The sequence below is a fragment of the Lolium perenne genome, chromosome 5 (assembly GCF_019359855.2).
Source record: "Lolium perenne isolate Kyuss_39 chromosome 5, Kyuss_2.0, whole genome shotgun sequence".
NCBI classification, from domain to species: domain Eukaryota; kingdom Viridiplantae; phylum Streptophyta; class Magnoliopsida; order Poales; family Poaceae; genus Lolium; species Lolium perenne.
Genome location: NC_067248.2, coordinates 209180644 through 209203298, shown reverse-complemented (window position 1 = coordinate 209203298; position 22655 = coordinate 209180644). Strand labels below are relative to the sequence as shown.

The 22655-nt window shown below is 43.4% G+C and overlaps 1 protein-coding gene across 1 annotated transcript; it reads right to left on the bottom strand.

The window, feature by feature from the left end:
• Window positions 1-19437: 19437 nt before the first annotated feature.
• LOC127298199 (aspartic proteinase nepenthesin-1) lies at window positions 19438-21048 on the bottom strand. The gene has a single exon (XM_051328126.2). The coding sequence runs from the start codon at window positions 21012-21014 to the stop codon at window positions 19686-19688; it is 1329 nt and encodes a 442-aa protein (XP_051184086.1). The 5' UTR covers window positions 21015-21048; the 3' UTR covers window positions 19438-19685.
• Window positions 21049-22655: the final 1607 nt, after the last annotated feature.

Genomic DNA, 22655 nt, shown 5'->3' with positions numbered 1-22655 from the left:
GTGGTTTTGCTCCTGCTCGCCATCCTGATCTCCCGGCTATGAAGAAACAAGTGAGCAGGCTTAGTTGGTTTCAGCGTCACATCCTTTGCATGAACATTGAGATCCATAAGGAGAACTATGCGGCCAGCCGAGAGCGTTCTGAGATTAAGCATACTCAGGCGGTTATTCTGCACAAGCTCAGTGGTGAGCAAGGACCCCCGCCTCAGCCTCCAGTTCACCCAGGTTACAGTGGGTGGCATTCTGCACAGGTTCCGTGGAGTGATCTTGATGATTGCATTCAAAGGTCCAACCTCACTCGCCGCTCTCCGGATGCCCCTGACACTGATGAAGAAGAAGAAGAAGAGGAGTACCAGTCCGACAATGACGATGGCTCCGAGTGATCTCCATGGGGCGAGTAGCATCGCGCTTATCCCCTTTTTGGCGTCTCGATGCCAAAGGGGGAGAAGTGTTCTACTAGAACTCTCGGGGATTTGCATGGTTTAGGCACAAGCATATGCGTTTATCTTTCTTCTATTTCTTGTGTTCCCTCTTATTTGAACTATTTGGTTTGCTTGTGTTCCGTTTAAAACTATGTGCTACGTGGTGTGAGACATTGTTATGGTTTTCGGAATTCTATATGTTGAGATCAAGGCTATTATATTATGTGTGATGCTATATCTCCATATTATATATCTACACATGGGTATGATTTCGAGAATCATATCTCAACTTCATATATGTCTATGTCTCTTGTTAGAGCTCATGTTGGATACCTCTTGTGTTGAGGCACCTCGCTCCTATGTGTTGTGTATTTGTATTCAAATGCAAATTACTTATATGCACACATGTAGGGGGAGTGCCTCTATGTTTTGCCATCATGCTTGTTGATACGTCCCCGACGTATCCATAATTTCTGTCGTTCCATGTTTGTTTTATGACAATACTTACATGTTTTGCTTGCACTTTATGATGATTTCATGCATTTTCCGGAACTAACCTATTAACGAGATGCCACAGTGCCAGTTCCTGTTTTCTGCTGTTTTTGGTTCCAGAAAGGCTGTTCGGGCAATATTCTCGGAATTGGACGAAATCGACGCCAAACCTCCTATTTTTCCCGGAAGGCTCCAGAACACCGAAGAAGAGTCGGAGAGGGGCCAGGGGGCCACCACACCACATGGCGGCGCGGGCCAGACCCTGGCCGCGCCGGCCTAGGGTGTGGCGCCCCCAGGTGCCCCCCTGCGCCGCCTCTTCGCCTATAAAATCCCTTTCGACCTAAAAACGCAGTACCAATTGACGAAACTCCAGAAAAGTTACTGTGACGCCGCCGCCATCGCGAAACTCCAATTCGGGGGACAGAAGTCTCTGTTCCGGCACCCTGCCGGGACGGGGAATTGCCCCCGGAGCCATCTCCACCGCCGTCTTCACCGCCATCTTCACCGCCATCGCTGCCTCCATGATGAGGAGGGAGTAATCCACCCCCGAGGCTGAGGGCTCCGCTGTAGCTATGTGGTTCATCTCTCTCCCATGTACCTCAATACAATAATCTCATGAGCTGCTTTACATGATTGAGATTCATATGAGTTTTGTATCACTATTCATCTATGTGCTACTCTAGTGATGTTATTAAAGTAGTTTTATTCCTCCTGCACGGTGTAATGGTGACAGTGTGTGCATCCGTGTTAGTACTTGGCGTATGCTATGATTATGATCTCTTGTAGATTATGAAGTTAACTATTGCTATGATGGTATTGATGTGATCTATTCCTCCTACATATGCATGAAGGTGACAGTGTGCATGCTATGTTAGTACTTGGTTTAGTCTTTTGATCTATCTTACACTCTAAGGTTACTTAAATATGAACATTGAATTGTGGAGCTTGTTAACTCCGGCATTGAGGGTTCGTGTAATCCTACGCAATGTGTTCATCATCCAACAAGAGTGTAGAGTATGCATTTATCTATTCTGTTATGTGATCAATGTTGAGAGTGTCCACTAGTGAAAGTCTAATCCCTAGGCCTTGTTCCTAAATACTGCTATCGCTGCTTGTTTCTTTGTTTCTTTGTGTTACTACTGCTGCAATACTACCACCATCAACTACATGCCAGCAAGCTATTTTCTGGCACCGTTGCTACTGCTCATATATATTCATACCACCTGTATTTCACTACCTCTTCGCCGAACTAGTGCACCTATTTGGTGTGTTGGGGACACAAGAGACTTCTTGCTTTGTTGTTGCAGGGTTGCATGAGAGGGATATCTTTGACCTCTTCCTCCCTGAGTTCGATAAACCTTGGGTGATCCACTTAAGGGAAAACTTGCTGCTGTCCTACAAACCTCTGCTCTTGGAGGCCCAACACTGTCTACAGGAAAAGGAGGGGGGCGTAGACATCAAGCTATTTTCTGGCGCCGTTGCCGGGGACCTGAAGGAACAAGCTTTCCTCCCTCGTCAACCACGCGCCAGTCCTGGACAGCATCAAGTATTTTCTGGCGCCGTTGCCGGGGAGGAAAGGTAAAAGGTACTCACACTCCGGATCTTGGCTACTAAGCTATTCTCGCCGTTGTAAGTACTCGAAGCTATTTCCTTTAGATCCTGCAATTGCATCTTTTTGTTTCTTGTTTACACTAGTTAGGCATAATGGAAAACAACAAAAAAATTGGTGAGCTTTTTAATCTTTTTCCTGATTTAGAATTGTTTGATGCGAAAATTAAAAAACCTATGGAACCTTATTTGCATGCTAGTAGCGATGTTATTAGTATGAATGCAATTACTGCTAATGCTATGGAGAAGTCTAAGCTTGGGGAAGCTAGTTTTTGTGATCTTTTTAGCTTCCCATCTTTAGGGGAGAAAATTTGCTCTGATAATACTTTATCTCCCATATGCAATAACTCTAATGATGCTTGTGATATTTTAAATCCACCTGCTGAAAGTATTCCGTATAAAATACCTACGAAAATTATTGAACGTGTTATGGATAACCACTATAAAGGGGATGGAACTGTCCACCCTAGAGATCATTTACTGTTTTTGCATGAATTATGCGGGTTATTCAAGTGTGCAGGTATCTCTATGGATGAAGTGAGGAAGAAGCTATTCTCTGTTTATTTGTCTGTAAAGCGGCGCATTGGTATAAATTGTTGGAGAATAGTCATTCTCTTAGTTGGGAGGAAATTGCATCTCTCTTTTATTCTAAATTTTATCCTCCTCATGAAGTGCATATTGATAGGAATTATATTTATAACTTTTATCCTCGTGATGGAGAGAGTATTTCTCAAGCGTGGGGGAGATTGAAATCACTAATGCTCAAATGTCCCATTCATGAGCTTCCCCGTAATGTTATTGTTAACAATTTTTATGCGAGGCTTTCAGGACAACACAATGACTATCTGGATGCCTGTTCGGAGGGATCTTTCACAAGCAAGGAGGTTGAAGCTAGGTGGGATCTTCTTGATCGGATTGAGGACAACGCTGAAGGATGGGAGAACGACAAAGGTAAAGAGTCAGGTATAAATTATGATTATGAATGCATTGAAGCTTTTATGGATACCGATAAATTTCGAAATATGAGTGCTACTTATGGTCTTGACTCTCAAGTTGCTGCAAATCTTTATAAAGCCTTTGCTTCTCATTTTGAATTGCCTAAAAAGAATTTTGATAAGTATCATGAACCTTTTAAAGAGGGTTGCATGAAGAATGAAATTGTTGTTAATTATTGCAATAAGCATGCTCAAACCCCCAAGAATGCTATTTCCTATAAGCATGTTAATTTTTGTGGAATACATAGACCTTGTGGAATTAATCAAATCAAAGATGAATATTGTATCCATCGTGCTAATGAAAAAACTAGAAAGTGGCTTAGGGCTCTAGATGATCTTGGTAAAAAAGTTCGTGCCCTCTATCCTTTTATTTGTGAAGTTTGCCATGAAGTGGGTCATTTTAATTTTCAATGCTCCTCCAATGATAATTTGAACCCAATGAGTGCTGCAAATTTGTATTGTGATGATGAAATTACTCCTAATCAGCATGATGAACTTACTCTATTCTTGGGGTGTGAAGAACTGTCGAGAAAAATCTCTTTGTTACATATGAGTGATCTTGATGTTGATGATGTCCTGCATGGGTGTTTTTCTTATTGCATTGATAATAGCCATACAAATACTTACATACAAAATATTTTAGAAGATGACACCTTGCCAAAATATGATAGGACCGCTGTGTGTTTTCAACTAATTAATGAAAAGGAGGGATCCTCCCAAGTTTCTTCTATTGTTTCTGAAAGTAAATCAGGTTATGCGGACAAGCCACCCTTCAAGCCTCTTCCTCCTAAAGAAGGGAACGAGGAGAAGGAAGAGAAGAAGAAGAAAAAGGGGACGAAGAAGAAGAAGAAAGAGAATAAAAAGAAAGAGGTAACGGCGTATCCCCGCGTATATGAGATAACGATAGGTAACCGTAAGTATGTTGCTCCTGATGATTATTGTGATAATGAATCTGAATACGATGATCTTCCTATGCCCTTTACATACATTAGCAATCATGATTTGAATGAGCACACTACTTTTGATATTGCAAATCTCTGGGAAATTAATGATGATAATAATTGCCATAGTGTCAGTGCTATCCATGCTTCCTCCCATAATGATATAAAAAGCTCTAAGCTTGGGGAAGAGGTGTTTGAAAATCCTTTAGCTACTGGTCATTATGTTCTTGATACATCTCCTTCTAATAACAATGATGGTGTGGACACAGATAAACCGACTGTGAAAGATAACTATTCTATTTCCTATGATGACACTGTGCCTCCGATCTCTGATGATTATTACAAAGAATGCTATGATATAGGTTCTAACTATCCTTATGAAACTTGTCATAGTCATGATTGGGTTACCAAAAACAATTCCCTTAATATGCAACTTGTTTACCATGTTCAAATTCTTGATAATAATCCTGCTCCAATCACTATTAATGAAAAGAACTCTCCTTATGCCAAAATTAATGATACTTCTATGCATATGAACCATGATAAGAATGTTTTAAGTGATTGGTATATTGTGGATTTCATCAATGATGCTACTGAAAGTTATTATGAGAGAGGGAAATATGGTTATATGCATCTTAATAATATTAAGTTTCCCCTCTTTATGTTGAGAATCTTGAAGTTACTCGTGTTTTATCCTCTTATGCTTGTCACTTTGTTCTTCATGAATTCATTTGTGTACAAGATTCCTCTGCATAGGAAGCATGTTAGGCTTAAATGTGTTTTGAATTTGCCTCTTGAAGCTCTCTTTTGCTTCAAATACTATTTCCCGCGAATAGATCATTAAAACTGCTGAGCCCATCTTAATGGCTATAAAGAAAGAACTTCTTGGGAGATAACCCATGTGTTATTTTGCTACAGTACTTTGTTTTATATTTGTGTCTTGAAAGTTGTTTACTACTGTAGCAACCTCTCCTTATCTTAGTTTTGAGTTTTGTTGTGCCAAGTAAAGTCGTTGATAGAAAAGTTCATACTAGATTTGGATTACTGCACAGAAACAGATTTCTTTGCTGTCACGAATCTGGGCTAAATTCTCTGTAGGTAACTCAGAAAATTAAGCCAATTTACGTGAGTGATCCTCAGATATGTACGCAACTTTCATTCAATTTGAGCATTTTCATTTGAGCAAGTCTGGTGCCCCAATAAAATTCGTCTTTACGGACTGTTCTGTTTTGACAGATTCTGCCTTTTATTTCGCATTGCTTCTTTTGCTATGTTGGATGGATTTCTTTGTTCCATTAACTTCCAGTAGCTTTGGGCAATGTCCAGAAGTGTTAAGAATGATTGTGTCACTTCTGAACATGTGAGTTTTTTTTGATTATGCACTAACCCTCTAATGAGTTTGTTCCGAGTTTGGTGTGAAGGAAGTTTTCAAGGGTCAAGAGAGGAGGATGATATACTACGATCAAGAAGAGTGAAAAGTCTAAGCTTGGGGATGCCCCGGTGGTTCATCCCTGCATATTTCAAGAAGACTCAAGCATCTAAGCTTGGGGATGCCCAAGGCATCCCCTTCTTCATCGACAAATTATCAGGTTCCTTCTCTTGAAACTATATTTTTATTCGGTCACATCTTATGTACTTTACTTGGAGCGTCTGTGTGTTGTTGTTTTTGTTTTTGTTTGAATAAATGCTTGTGTGGGAGAGAGACACGCTCCGCTGGTTCGTATGAACACATGTGTTCTTAGCTCTTAATTTTCATGGCGAAGGTTGAAACTGCTTCGTTAATTGTTATATGGTTGGAAACGGAAAATGCTACATGTAGTAATTGGTATGATGTCTTGAATAACTTGATATTTGGCAATTGTTGTGTTCTTGTTTAAGCTCTTGCATCATATACTTTGCACCTATTAGTGAAGAAATACATAGAGCTTGTTAAAATTTGGTCTGCATGAGTGGTTTCTCTAGAGTCTAGATATTTTCTAGTGAGGTGTTTGAACAACAAGGAAGACGATGTATAGTCTTATAATGCTTGTAATATGTCTTTTATGTAAGTTTTGCTGTACTAGTTCATACTTGTGTTTGTTTCAAACAACCTTGCTAGCCTAAACCTTGTATCGAGAGGGAATACTTCTCATGCATCCAAATCCTTGAGCCAAACAACACTATGCCATTTGTGTCCACCATACCTACCTACTACATGGTATTTCCTACCATTCCAAAGTAAATTGCTTGAGTGCTACCTTTAAACAATTCAAAATTTATCACCTCTGATTTGTGTCAATGTTTTATAGCTCATGAGGAAGTATGTGGTGTTTATCTTTCAATCTTGTTGGGCAACTTTCACCAATGGACTAGTGGCTTCATCCGCTTATCCAATAATTTTGCAAAAAGAGCTGGCAATGGGATTCCCAGTCCCAAATTAATTAACAAAAATAGACACTCCTCCATGGTATGTGATTGTTGGACGGCACCCGAAGGATTCGGTTAGCCATGGCTTGTGTAAGCAAAGGTTGGGAGGAGTGTCATCATAATAAAACTAAAATAAAAAAAGGCACTCCTTCATGGTATGAGATTGTTGGCAGGCACCCGAGGATTCGGTTAGCCATGGTTTGTGAAAGAAAGGTTGGAAGGAGTGCCACCCAAAAATAAAATAAAATGGGAGCCGCTCTTTGAAGGTTTGCCTGGCAAGGGGGTTAGAGTACCCGCTACCATTCGTTGACAACAACATACACCTCTCAAAACCTTATTTTTATGCTCTCTTTATGTTTTCAAAATAAAAGCTCTAGCACAAATATAGCAATCGATGCTTTCCTCTTTGAAGGACCATTCTTTTACTTTTATTGTTGAGTCAGTTCACCTATTTCTCTCCATCTCAAGAAGCAAACACTTGTGTGAACTGTGCATTGATTCCTACATATTTGCATATTGCATTTGTTATATTGCTTTGCATTGACAACTATCCATGAGATATACATGTTACAAGTTGAAAGCAACCGCTGAAACTTAATCTTCCATTGTGTTGTTTCAATACCTTTACTAAGAATTTATTGCTTTATGAGTAACTCTTATGCAAGACTTATTGATGCTTGTCTTGAAAGTACTATTCATGAAAAGTCTTTGCTATATTATTCACTTGTTTACTCATGTCATATACATTGTTTTGATCGCTGCATTCACTACATATGCTTTACAAATAGTATGATCAAGGTTATGATGGCATGTCACTCCAGAAATTATCTTTGTTATCGTCTTACCTGCTCGGGACGAGCAGAACTAAGCTTGGGGATGCTGATACGTCCCCGACGTATCCATAATTTCTGTCGTTCCATGTTTGTTTTATGACAATACTTACATGTTTTGCTTGCACTTTATGATGATTTCATGCATTTTCCGGAACTAACCTATTAACGAGATGCCACAGTGCCAGTTCATGTTTTCTGCTGTTTTTGGTTCCAGAAAAGCTGTTCGGGCAATATTCTCGGAATTGGACGAAATCGACGCCAAACCTCCTATTTTTCCCGGAAGGCTCCAGAACACCGAAGAAGAGTCGGAGAGGGGCCAGGGGGCCACCACACCACATGGCGGCGCGGGCCAGACCCTGGCCGCGCCGGCCTAGGGTGTGGCGCCCCCAGGTGCCCCCCTGCGCCGCCTCTTCGCCTATAAAATCCCTTTCGACCTAAAAACGCAGTACCAATTGACGAAACTCCAGAAAAGTTACTGTGACGCCGCCGCCATCGCGAAACTCCAATTCGGGGGACAGAAGTCTCTGTTCCGGCACCCTGCCGGGACGGGGAATTGCCCCCGGAGCCATCTCCACTGCCGTCTTCACCGCCATCTTCACCGCCATCGCTGCCTCCATGATGAGGAGGGAGTAATCCACCCCCGAGGCTGAGGGCTCCGCTGTAGCTATGTGGTTCATCTCTCTCCCATGTACCTCAATATAATAATCTCATGAGCTGCTTTACATGATTGAGATTCATATGAGTTTTGTATCACTATTCATCTATGTGCTACTCTAGTGATGTTATTAAAGTAGTTTTATTCCTCCTGCACGGTGTAATGGTGACAGTGTGTGCATCCGTGTTAGTACTTGGCGTATGCTATGATTATGATCTCTTGTAGATTATGAAGTTAACTATTGCTATGATGGTATTGATGTGATCTATTCCTCCTACATATGCATGAAGGTGACAGTGTGCATGCTATGTTAGTACTTGGTTTAGTCTTTTGATCTATCTTACACTCTAAGGTTACTTAAATATGAACATTGAATTGTGGAGCTTGTTAACTCCGGCATTGAGGGTTCGTGTAATCCTACGCAATGTGTTCATCATCCAACAAGAGTGTAGAGTATGCATTTATCTATTCTGTTATGTGATCAATGTTGAGAGTGTCCACTAGTGAAAGTCTAATCCCTAGGCCTTGTTCCTAAATATTTCTATCGCTGTTTGTTTACTGTTTTACTGTGTTACTACTGCTGCAATACTACCACCATCAACTACACGCCAGCAAGCTATTTTCTGGCACCGTTGCTACTGCTCATATATATTCATACCACCTGTATTTCACTATCTCTTCGCCGAACTAGTGCACCTATTTGGTGTGTTGGGGACACAAGAGACTTCTTGCTTTGTTGTTGCAGGGTTGCATGAGAGGGATATCTTTGACCTCTTCCTCCCTGAGTTCGATAAACCTTGGGTGATCCACTTAAGGGAAAACTTGTTGCTGTCCTACAAACCTCTGCTCTTGGAGGCCCAACACTGTCTACAGGAAAAGGAGGGGGGCGTAGACATCAAGCTATTTTCTGGCGCCGTTGCCGGGGACCTGAAGGAACAAGCTTTCCTCCCTCGTCAACCACGCGCCAGTCCTGGACAGCATCACTTGTCTCTATAGTGATTCTCTTGCAAATCCGTATATTGTCATCAAACACCAAAAAGGGGGAGATTGAAAGAACATCTCTCATATTATGTTTTGTGTGTTTGATGTCAATGTATGTGATACACTAATGTTTGTTTAAGTGGTACAGGGATTATATAGATACATTTTTATGTGTGTTGGATGTGGTCAGTTCTGTCAAAAAGATGCAGCAAAAAGATCATCAGGCCGGATAATCCGGGCCGGATATTTCCAAAATATCCGGCCCCCAGTGTTTTGGCTAAGGACTTGAGGATTTGCGGCTCAGTATGCTTCTGGATAGGGGCCGGACATTTGCCCGGATATTGTCCCGGTTTTGTCCCAAGGCCGGATTATCCGGGCCGGACATTTCGGAAATATCCGGCCCCCTCGAAAATGGCTAAGGACCTGAAGAAAAGCAAGTCTGGTTAGAGGCCGGATATTTGGCCGGACATTCTCCCGGTTTTGTACTTGAGGCCGGATTATCCGGAGGGGCGGATTATCCGGCCCTTACTTAGGCCGGAATATCCGGCCCCCCGGAAGCCCCAACGGCTGGATTTTGGGGAGGGGTATTTATACCCCTCTTCTTCTTCCTTCCTCCTTTGCTCAATTATTGCAAGAAAAATCTGCCAAGCTTCACCACCATTAGAGCCACCTCAAGAACACAAGATTTGCAAGATCTCTTTCCTCCCCCAACCAAAGCTCTTGATCTTTGGAGATTCGAAGGAGAAGACACCGATCTACATCCTCACCGAAGCGTTTTTCATTTCCCCCTCATTTGTTTGAGGGATCTCATGCTAGTGTTCCTATTTGGTTCCCTAGTTGATTTGTGTTGATGTGTTGTTGTTGATTGTTGTATTGTTACAGATTTGGGAGCCTCCAATTAGGTTGTGGATGTGTGCCCCAAGAACCTTGTAAAGGCCCGGTTTCCGCCTCGAGGAAATCCCTTAGTGGAAGTGGGCTAGGCCTTCGTGGCGTTGCCCATAGGAGATCTGAGTGAAGCCTTCGTGGCTGTTGGTTTGATTTTCGTAGCAACCACACTCCTCCAAACGTAGACGTACCTTCTTGCAAAGGAAGGGAACTACGGGAATCATCTTCGTGTCTCCGCGTGCTCCACTCTCGGTTACCTCTATCCTATTTTATCTCCTATATATTGCGTAGCTATATCTTGCTAGGTTGGTTACCTTGTCATATAGGTAAATTCACTTAGTTGCATATCTAGAGAATTTACCTTTGTGTCAAGCCTAAATTGAAAAAGAACTCAAAATTGGTTAACACCTATTCACCCCCCCCCCCCCCTCTAGGTGCGGCATACGATCCTTTCACCGGCTGGTAGGACAAAAGATGTTGTGCAAGTTTCTCATTGCGAGCACGTACGACTATATATGGAACACATGCCTATTGATTGATTAGTACTTGGATACCGTTTTATTATTATCTGCAAATGCCCTGCTTTGATTGTTACATGAGTTTCTCTCATCCATGCAACGCCCGTTCATCCATCCCTGTGCCTACAGTATTTTAATCCTGCTGTTTACTATAATCACTACTGCTGTCTTTGTTACTCTGCTGCTGTTATTTCACTACTGCTACTGCTATAAAGTTGTTACTACTGATAAACTCTTGCGAGCAAGTATGTTTCCAGGTGCAGCTGAATTGACAACTCCGCTGTTAAGGCTTTCAAGTATTCTTTGTCTCCCCTTGTGTCGAATCAATAAATTGGGTTTTACTTGCCGCGAAGACTGTTGCGATCCCCTATACTTGTGGGTTATCAAGGTACCCCTTTGTGACACTTGGTTGAAACATATGTAATGCAATGATGATCCATGGAAATCCGAGCTAATTAGGACAAGGTGCGAGCACTATTAGTATTCGATGCATGAGGCTTGCAACTTATAGGAAGTTTTATGCATAACCCATATGAATTATTACTACCGTTGACACAATTGTTTTCATGTTTTCAAAATAAAAAGCTCTAGCACATGAGTAATCCCTGCTTCCCTCTGCGAAGGGCCTTTCTTTTACTTTATGTTGAGTCAGTTTACCTACTTCTTTCTATCTTAGAAGCAAACACTTGTGTCAACTGTGTGCATTGATTCTTACATGTTTACTTATTGCACTCATCATATTACTTTGTGTTGACAATTATCCATGAGATATACATGTTGAAAGTTGAAAGCAACTGCTGAAACTTAAATCTTCCTTTGTGTTGCTTCAAAACCTTTTATTAAGAATCTATTGCTTTATGAGTTAACTCTTATGCAAGAATTTTTGATACTTGTCTTGAAATTACTATTCATGAAAAGTTTTTGCTATATGATTCGGTTGTTTAGTCATTATCTTTTTGTTAGAAAACTATATACCATTGCTTTGAGTCACTTCATTCATCTCATATGCTTTACAAATAGTGTTGATCAAGATTATGTTGGTAGCATGTCACTTAAGAAATTATTCTTTTAATCGTTTACCTACTCGAGGGCGAGTAGGAACTAAGCTTGGGGATGCTTGATACGTCTCCAACGTATCTATAATTTCTTATGTCCCATGCTTGTTTTATGACAATACCTACATGTTTTACTCACACTTTATAATGGTTTTATGCATTTTCAGAGACTAACCTATTAACAAGATGCCGCAGTGCCAGTTCTTGTTTTCTGCTGTTTTTGGTTTCAGAAATCCTACATAGGAAATATTCTCGGAATTAGACGAAACAAAAGCCCACGGTCTTATTTTCCACGGAGTCTTCCAGAACACCGAAGAGGAGACGAAGAGGGGCCACGAGGCGGCCACACCATAGGGGGGCGCGGTCCCACCCCTGGCCGCGCTGCCATATGGGGTGGGCCCCTCGGGTGTCCCCCGACTCTGCCCCTTCGCCTATATAATCCCTCCGTCGCGAAAACCCTATAACAGAGAGCCACGATACGAGAAAAGTTCTAGAGACGCCGCCGCTGTCAACCCTACCTCGGGGGGTTCAGAAGATCGCCTTCGGCACCCTGCCGGAGAGGGGAATCATCACCGGAGGGCTCTACATCACCATGCCCGCCTCCGGACTGATGCGTGAGTAGTTCATCCTTGGACTATGGGTCCATAGCAGTAGCTAGATGGTTGTCTTCTCCTCTTGTGATATCATGTTTAGATCTTGTGAGCTGCCTATCATGATCAAGATCATCTATTTGTAATGCTACATGTTGTGTTTGTTGGGATCTGATGAATATGGAATACTATGTCAAGTTGATTATTGATCTATCATATATGTTATTTATGTTCTTGCATGCTCTCCATTGCTAGTAGAGGCTTTGGCCAAGTTGATACTTGTAATTCCAAGAGGGAGTATTTATGCTCGATAGTGGGTTCATGTCTTCATTGAATCTGGGGGAGTGACAACAACCCCTAAGGTTGTGGATGTGCTGTTGCCACTAGGGATAAAACATCAATGCTTTGTCTAAGGATATTTGTATTATATACATTACGCACAATACTTAATGCAATTGTCTGTTGTTTGCAACTTAATAATGGAAGGGGTGCGGATGGTAACCTGAAGGTGGATTTTTTAGGCATAGATGCATGCTGGATGTCGGTCTATGTTCTTTGTCGTAATGCCCTAAGTAAATCTCATAGTAGTCATCATGATATGTATGTGCATTGTTATGCCCTCTCTATTTGTCAATTGCCCAACTGTAATTTGTTCACCCAACATGCTATTTATCTTATTGGAGAGACACCACTATTGAACTGTGGACCCCGGTCCATTCTTTACATCTGAAATACAACCTACTGCAATCATTGTTCTCTTTTGTTTTCTGCAACCAAACATAATTCTCCACACCATACGTTTAATCCTTTGTTTTCAGCAAGCCGGTGAGATTGACAACCTCACTGTTAAGTTGGGGCAAAGTAGTTTGATTGTGTTGTGCAGGTTCCACGTTGGCGCCGGAATCACTGGTGTTGTGCCGCACTACACTCCTTCACCAACAACCTTCACGTGGCCTTCATCTCCTACTGGTTCGATAACCTTGGTTTCTTACTGAGGGAAAACTCGCTGTTGTGCTCATCATACCTTCCTCTTGGGGTTCCCAACGGACGTGTGCTTTACCATCACAAGGAGCTACCACTGGCGCTGTTACACCCCAGGGATTTCTAACTCCCACACGCCAGCACCTACCTCTGTGCACGAAGTAATGGCGATGCCACGCGTGCCGTGGCCGCCGCCTGCCTCCGACCTATATAAACAGGGGCGCGCGCATCTCATCTCCTCCCACACAAAACCCTAGCCGCCGCACAACCTCCACCTTTGCCATGAGCAGCGGAGCGCCGGCCGCGGCCAGGCTACCGCGCCTCCACCTCCGACTCCACTGCCCCCGGTCGAGAGCTCCGATGAGGAGTTGGAGGACGACGAAAGCAGCGACAACGTCCTTGATGCAACCAGGGACGCGAAGTTCATGGCTGACGCAGAGTAGGAAGCAGAGGAGGAGCGGACGGCCCACGCGGCGTTCGACGCCGAGATGGAACACTGCAGGGAGGCGGCCGCCGCAGAGGACGACTCCTCCGACATCTCATGGTCATCTGATGACCCTGATGCGCCTACCCCGGAGGAGAGGGCGGTGGAGCAGAGGGCGTTAGTCGACTCCTTCGAGACATTCAAGAAGGCCGAGGATGTCGCGAACGAGACGCTGCGGCAACACCTGCTAGAGGACGTGGCGGCGCACCGAGCTCTAACGACCGCACGGCGGGCGGCGGAGAAGCAGACGAGGGAGGGACGCAACAACGAGACCGGGCCATCGGGCAGCAAGTAGCCTAGAGCTTGTATTGACCGTAGTTTTTAGTATATTATGCCTTTTAAATATTATTGGAAAATAAAAATGGGTCGCCCCGCTGAAAGCAAACCTAGAAGCAGACGGACGCGGAGTCAAAATATATCCGTGGAACGACGTAAACGAACATGTGCGACCACTTTTAGACGTGTGATATGCGTCGCCCTGTTGGTGATGCGCTTACGAGTTGATGCCTAATCCTACAGTTGATATGGTATCACAGAGCTTGGATGCTTGGTCGCTTTGTTCTTTGTGCGAAAGGTGCATTATCATCTTTCATATCGTAGCCATCTGAAAAAAGCTTTCATACCACAAAGGATCGATAAACCCATCAGCAAATATCACAAAACAGCAAAAAAATGGGGATAGGGTTTCACAAAAAATAAAAAATAAAAACCCAGAAGCCCACAACTACTAGGACAAGTTGTTTCGAAGAACCCAAATCTCAAGATTTAGTCTATTTAACAGCGTTTTTGACATTCTGTCTCACGAGTCAGTTCCACGTGACAAGGGGTCGGTTTCTCTCTCTTTTGTTTTCTTAAGGACCGAACTTAGAGTCTTAGACCGAACCGTTCGGAGCATCACTTTTCTAACTTTCAACAAACAATAGTTTAAAATTTTGAACTTTTTCTCAAATTGTGAAAAATTCCAATAACTTCTCCTCCCACTGAACTCAGATTAAGATAAATAGCGACTTAAGGTTGTTTTGAAAACATTCAAATTTTGGTTAAATTTTGGCCAAAAGTTATAAAAACTACGACAGCTTCCAATCGGCTTGGCAGGATGATTTGAAAGTTTATCACTTGAATCACTACATGTATTTTTAATTATTAATTCTTTTATAATTTTAAAAAAGCTTACTTTTAGGACAAACTTTGGCAAAAGTTACAAAAACAAACAAAAAACTTCAAACAACTGGGCAAAATGAGCTCAAAATATTCCAACTTGCTCAGTTTGAGTTTGAACTACTGGTATTTTTAAAAAATGAAATGATAAGCCGAAAGTAAAATATGTGAAATCTTTGAAGGGGCTTTGTTCAAGTCCGGTTTAGTTTGCATCAAAAACACAGAGAGAGGCGCCACCAACAGTGGCGGATCTAGGATAGGCAACTATTTGTTTCCCAATGTCACAAACATAACAGAACAATGAGCAAGGATTTAATTTTCTATAGAATGAAGAAAACAAATTTATAAAGTCGCACAAGTAGCATAAATTCAGTGATTATGGCTCAAATTTGCATATAGAAATATTACATGAACGCTATAATTTTAAAAAAAATATAGCAACACTACTTATTCTTTTATGGATATCGCTTCCTCATTGCCATGAAAATATCATCATCGTTTATCTTGAAGAAAGTATCTCGCTCAATGATTGTGATCATACAATCATCCAATAGACTATTATCCATCTTATTCCTCAACTTATGCGTCACTAAATTTCTTGCGGAAAACACTCTTCAACACTTGCCATTGCCACTGGTAGAAGAAATACCAATTTGAAAAGAAAGTAGACCACATCATGAACAATATGCCTCCTTGTTTCAACAAGCATGAATGATAGCTCAACAAGATGTTTTAGGCCTTTGAAGTTCTCATATTTTCTCATGTCACCAATGTAGTTAACAAGCCATGTCTCAGGTCTTATCAAATCAACATTTAAAATACCCCTAGGATAAAATTCAGGAAGTCTACGTACCTTCTTTGCATCAAAAGAAGCAAATGACTCTGTAGGATTCAAGGCTACCATACAACAAGTAACTCCATATTGACGTCATCAAACAGACTGTCAAGATCTTGTCAATAACACTAGTGTATACTTTTCTTCTAAATGATCATCATTAGTTTGTTGTGAAGAAAACCATGTCGATCTCCCATAAGGCACATAATCACCATCCAGTGAAGGAACTTGGATGCATGTTCATTGCAAAATGAAATCACATTTGATAGAATGGATCCCAACCATCATATCTGATCTCTTGCATTATTGATGAGGACATCCCTACTACACTACTACCTCTGTCATTACAAGATGAAGACGATGCTGCTGTGAAGCTCAAGTCCAATGAAGTCAGGATTGGACCAATGACAAGAGCTCGTGCGAAGCTACTCAAACGACAGGTGAACTTGTTCCTCAGTGATACTTTGATCGATGAGAACTTTATACTACCTAAGTCCTATTATTTATGTATGATCAGGTATGAAGAGGGAGCAACCATCGCATGAGAAGGAGAGGAGCAGCTGGACAAGAAGCTGGACGTGAAGCTGGACGTGGAGCTGACCATGAAGTTGGACATGAAGACATCCCATGGAAACGCGAGGAAAAGCATGCGCGAGGAGAGAAGAAGAAGTCCAGGCCGGCGCCAGGCCCGGTAAGACTGGCCACCACACCGGCGCGCCCGGTCCTAGGTCCGGTCCAACCGGACGCTCCGCCGGATCAGCCCGGCGCAGACCGGACACCACACTTGTGCCAGCCGGGCACTATCCAGTATGCCCGGAACTGTAGCCCGGTCACCACCCGGCGCCAGGCCCGGTTTCAACCGGCCTGACCCGGTCCCAGGCCCGGTCTCGACCAGATCCCGATCTGGGTCGGTTATTCTTGTATTTTCTCGAACCCTGGTCGTCCTGAACCCCTATATAAGTGCCCAGGACGCCCCCAAATTAGGTTTAGACCACGTTTAAGATAAACCCTAGTTCATAGTTGATTGCTTTGCAACTCTATTGAATCCTTACACCATATTGCATTGATTTGGTGTAAATCCTGAAAGTCTTGTGTGATCTGCTGTTGCATTGGGACTTAGACGGTTGCAACTTACCGCTTCGTGGTCGGCGGCTATGTGCGCAAGTGTGTGGAGTTGCGAATATCTTTCAGAGTTGAGAGTTGTTGCATTGGCGACAGGGACCAATCGAGAGATCTCGTTGCGTCATACAAGTTATCATCCACTCTTCATCAAGTTATCTTCGCTGTGTTCATCCTGTGATCATCATCACCACCGTTGCTTACTGATAAATTCGGGACACCCCTTATCAATTATCCTCGTGCCATACCAACGAGTGACATAGCATTAACAATATCTTGCTCTCTTCTTTGCAAACAATGAGATAATTCATTTGTATATCCAAGAATAAGAAGCGTCAATTGGGCACTAAAACCAAAGTCAGATGACTCAAAGACTCAGAGCAAACAACTTGTTGTTCCTTATGTGATATATATAACTACTCTCATCAGCGAGAATTGCATAATTGTCATCATCAAGTTCTTCAATAATTTCCTTCCTAGTGTGTATGGCACAACATTGAATATTCTTCATCTATGTTTCGGGGGAAGACAAGGTGCAATTACCTGGGGCATTTTTCAAAACCAGTTTATTCATTTCTTTACTATTTGCTACAAGCCATTCCAGAAGTTTAAGGAAGTCCGCTCTATTGCGGGAATCTTCCTTTTCATCATGGCCACAGAATGACAATCCTTGACCCAGAAGAAATCTCAAGGATCTAAGAGAATAAAGCAACATGAGCTTGTAAAGACTTCGTTCCTCATGGTTTACCTTCACAATAAGATTATCAACTACCGCATTGGGATTCAAAAATAATTTATATCTCTCTCTTGAGCATGATTGTGCACACTTGCTACAACACCCACATGTTTTAAAATGCATCATCCCTGTTTCAATTCCTCCAACCACCATCAACAAATATGCAGTCCCCTTGCCCTTGATTTTCTTCTCTTTGAATAAGTAGCAGACGAAGCAAAATGCAGCATTTTCTTGATACTATATTCGAGCCTAAAATACCTCTCAAATGAAAGAATCCTAAAATGACGATCTTTACTTGCATTTTGTTTGAATCAAGGGAAATTGGAGGTAAAGATCGACATTTTAGTATTCTTTGGTTTGAGAGGTATAGTTGGCTCAAATATAGTATCAAGAAATATGCTGCATTTTGCTTTCGTCCGCTACTTGTTCAAAGAGAAGAAAAGCAAGGGTAAGGGGACTGCGTATTTGTTGATGGTGGTCGGAGGAATTGGAATAGCGATGATGCACTTGAAAAACATGTATGTGGGTGGTGTAACAAGTGTGTGCAATCATGCTCAAGATAGATATAACTTATTTTTGAATCCCAATGCTGTAGTTGATAATCTTATTGTGAAGCTAAACCACGAGGAACGACATCTTTACAAGCTCAGGTTTCTTTATTCTCTTAGATGCTTGAGGTTTCTTCTGGGTCAAGGATTGGCATTCTGTGGCCTTGATGAAAAGGAAGATTCTTGCAATAGAGGGAACTTTCTTGAACTTCTGGAATAGCTTGCAACAAACAGTGAAGAAGTGAATAAACTGGTTTTGAAAAATGCCATATGTAATTGCACCTTGACTTCCCCTGAAATACAGAAGCAGATTATTCAGTGTTGTGCCATACGCACTAGGAATAGAATTGAATTTCTTTATATTTTCCTCTCTGGTTGTAGGATAAAGCCAGCAAAAGGGGGAGAAAGAATTTTGGAGCAGTGGTGGCGATGCTGCAAGCTGCCGATGATGGAGCCATCGCGGGACGACGCCGTCACCAGGCGGAGGTTCCCGATGCTTCCATCGATGATCATGTAGTTTTCCAGCGGCAGCTCCATGTCGGCCCCTTTGAAGTGGAAGATGAGCTCCGGCATGGTCACCATCTTCCGAGACTCCGAATATTTCGTCGACGACGCAACAGATACACCCAAGGATTTTCAACGCCGATTTAGGATAAGCAAGGATTTGTTCATGCGAATTGTGTTTGACGTGAGAGAGAAGAACACATACTTCATGTACGAATAATTTAATTTATTTGAATTCTTGTATAAATAATTTAATATATGTGTTTGAACTGTTTGTGTGATATAATGTGTGTGTTTAAACACTGTGATAGTGTTCATATTGTTTAAACATAGTTATAATTTAATATATGCTTATAACTATGGAAATATTATAATTTGGTGAAAATATTGGGTGTTGGCCGTATAGGGTATATTGGGTGTTGGCCGTATAGGGTGCGCCGGCGTGGGATGTGCTTCTCTAAACTAAGGAGCTCCTGCTAGCACGTCCTATGCAGCTGTGACGACTGGCTATTATATGAGACAGCTCGAGCCAATGTAGGAATGTCGGAATTTTGCAAGTAAAAACAAGGGGAGACGACTCAGCTCAAGAATCAGTTCAAGATGTCATTGTCATGTCACATTTGAGCTGATCATGACACTTCATTTGGATTAATTCTTGCCAAATCTCCACAAGAAATCACTAGTTCTTGGAAAATATATTTGGACACAGAACATAGCATAGAAATTACACGAGCTGAATATCGGTATGCATTGTGCGTGAGGACAACGTTAGAACCAGACATCCATCGAAATATCGCAGATACAGATCATCAACCTACAGTTAAAATCCCTGCCATGTAATAACTACGAAAACAGAATGAAAATGGCGGAATATGATGCATAAACGTAGAGCAATGGAGAATTAATTAAGGAACTAAACGTGATCGAGGTGCAGAGCTGCGACTAGACTAGATTGCAGGGCGCGGGGACAAAGGACAAGAGGCTGTTCTCGTTGTCGTAGAGGACGTGGAAGTTGCTGTGCTGGAAGCTGCCGATGATGGAGCCGTCTTCGGACGGCGCCATCGCCAGGCAGAGGTTCCCGGTGCTGCCGTCGATGAGCATGTAGTTCTCCAGCGGCAGCTCCATGTCGGCTCCCTCGAAGTGGAAGACGAGCTCCGGCATGGTCACCTTCTTCCGCGGCGGGGGCGGCCACTTGAAGCACGTGTCCAGGTCGTCGGGCGAGGTGACGTTCACCAGGGTGAGCCCGACCTGCGCGACGAATGCCTGGTGTACCATGTCGTACGCGGGCTGCGCCAGGTACGTGATGGTGGCGCCCGAGTCGATGATGACCCCGCCCGTGCCGTCGGCTTCGTTGATGGTGAACACGGACGGGTCGACGGGCAGCAGGTCGCCGCCGACGCTGATGCCCGTCATGTTGAGGTAGTACATGGTGGGCAGCGCCGGGTTGACGATGAAGGGAGTGGACTGCACGGGGCCGGAGTCGCTGGTGTTGGTTGTGTTAAGCGTGGCGTAGGCGCCGAAGTAGAGGCGGCTGGGCACGGTGGACATGAAGGAGGTGAGGCAGTAGGAGAACCTGGGCACCCCGAGCTGGCTGACCAGGGACAGCGGGCCTCGGCCGAAGCCCACCATGCCGGAGCCGTTGTAGAGGGAGCCGGCGTTGAGGTTCCCGCAGCCGAAGGCGATCTTGGGCACGGAGACACGCGTGCCGTTGGTGCCGAAGGTGAAGGTCTCGTTGGCGAGCACGCCGGCGGTGCTGGCGCTGTCTCCGTAGAAGTACTGGTAGACGCAGGTGTTCTTGTAGCAGTCCCATACGTAGAGGGCGTTGCACATCGGGGAGGAGCAGGAGAGCTTCTTGAAAGTGGGGGACTTGGCGGACTCAAAGAAAGGCGTGGGCTGGTCCACGCAGAGCATGCACGGCGCGCACTGCGTCCAGATGAGGTCGCTGCCGGTGTCGAGGATGGCCGAGTATTCCCGTGGCGGCGTGCCGATGGCCATGCTCATGAGGTACTCGCCCCAGCTGGCCAGCACGAGAATGCGGGCCGTGGTGATCGCGTCCGCGGGGGTCACCGCCAGAGACTGCAGCGCGGCCACGCGCGATCTGCTCCGGCGCACGGCCCGGGAGAGCAGCTGCGCGTCCGTGTACCCCTTGCCGGCGTCGACGTGGGTGAGCGTGGCCTGGAAGCCGAAGCCGCCATCGGAATGCGCCGCGGCGACCAGCGAGGAGAGGAGCAACGGAAGCAGGACGAGCAAGACCACCGTGATGCTTGCCATTTTGGAGCGCGCGGTGGTGGCGAGCGTGGCACGCTACGACGGTGAAGTGAAGTGAGCAAGAAGTCTTCCTGGATTTGTGTTTTTATACCTTGTCCGTGCACATGCATATGAGCAGCTCGACACTGATCCGGAGGAATTAAGGGTTTGGTCTCACATGCCTATGAGCATGCATAGTCCTCACAATTAACAAACCTAACGTAGAGCAGTGAACGACGGTGGGGTGGCCATTGGACCAAAGGATTCGGGCATGGGAACAATGAAGCTGTAATGATGCGTCGCAGCATAACATATTCAGGCTCTCCGTTCCGTTGAATCAACGCTAGCTAGCGTGTGAGACATAGAGATCTGTGATCGTATTCTCATTTCTGTCAATTCGGATTACGACAATCCTGTTTGCCAGGCCAAATGTTGCCTACATTTCCGTTTGGCTAACCTATCTTTTCTACTTTTTCGCCGATATTTCAAAAACAATTATAAAATGAAGTTACATCCCAACATTATCAGCAATCAAGCCTAAGTGCCTATTTGTTTAGGCTGCAACTGAACGAAAAGCAGCTGGAGCTGGTAAGATCTGAGAAGCAGCTGGAGCTGGATGTTGGTCAAATGTAAAATTGTTTGGCAAACTGCATCCAGGACGGCTGGTAGACTGGTCAAATGTAAAATAGAAAATAATAACAAAAATATTATTTTCCTTATTTGAGGCGTCAAAGTCTAATGAGACAAATGGACCAACTTTCCGGATAGGTTGGTATTATCTCCATCTAGTAGAAAAAAGGTATGACGCGGTCTGGTTTACAAGTAAGAATAAGAAAGGAAAGAAGCAGTAGCTTCCATCGCTTTACAATAATCGATTGACCTCCGCGTGAGAGGGAAATTCTTGATCAACCCATGAACGGCCCGCTGCCCCACTCACTTCACTTCGGAGGATATAGTTGAACAGCTTAAGAAGAAATAAGGTACCGACGAGTCTCTTTGCTAAGCTTTTCAATATGTTCGTGGAGACAAATCAGCTCAAGATCAAAGGAAGGTGCCTCGCGTGGTGCCAATATCAGTTAGTTCGACTTCATGACTACCTTCTGCACTACCTTAGTTCCAACTGAGGGCCAAGGGAAGCGAAACCTTTGTTCTAAAGTAGCTATCGACCGCAAGGGCTGCGGCACCGATCGCGAAGTACCCACCTCCGAAACCCAACCCTGTTAACCGTCAAGCTTCAATCAATGCGTTCTCCAGTATTAGCTATATTTTCGGTTTCATCGTAGGAATAAGATGTCAGAATTGGATCAAATTGTACAAGAAGGTCAGACCGAACACTTTAGAAATCTGGATTTGACACAAAACACCTCTCTTGATACTCATATCGAGAATATGAAATGAACAGCTTTCCTATTTCGCTATCTTGCTTGGATAGCTTAGGCTTTTCTTTCCTCATTCACCAATCTATCTTATTATTATTTTTGACGTTATTTTCCTTACTATTTAATAATAACAAAAATATTATTTTTCTTATTATTTTCTATTTAAAAAATATATCATGTTGATCATTACGGGACTTGGCCCATCCACAAATTTTAGGTACATATAATATTTTCCGTACAGTGGCTATCATCCAAAGATCTACACCAGAATTGTTGAGATCCAAGC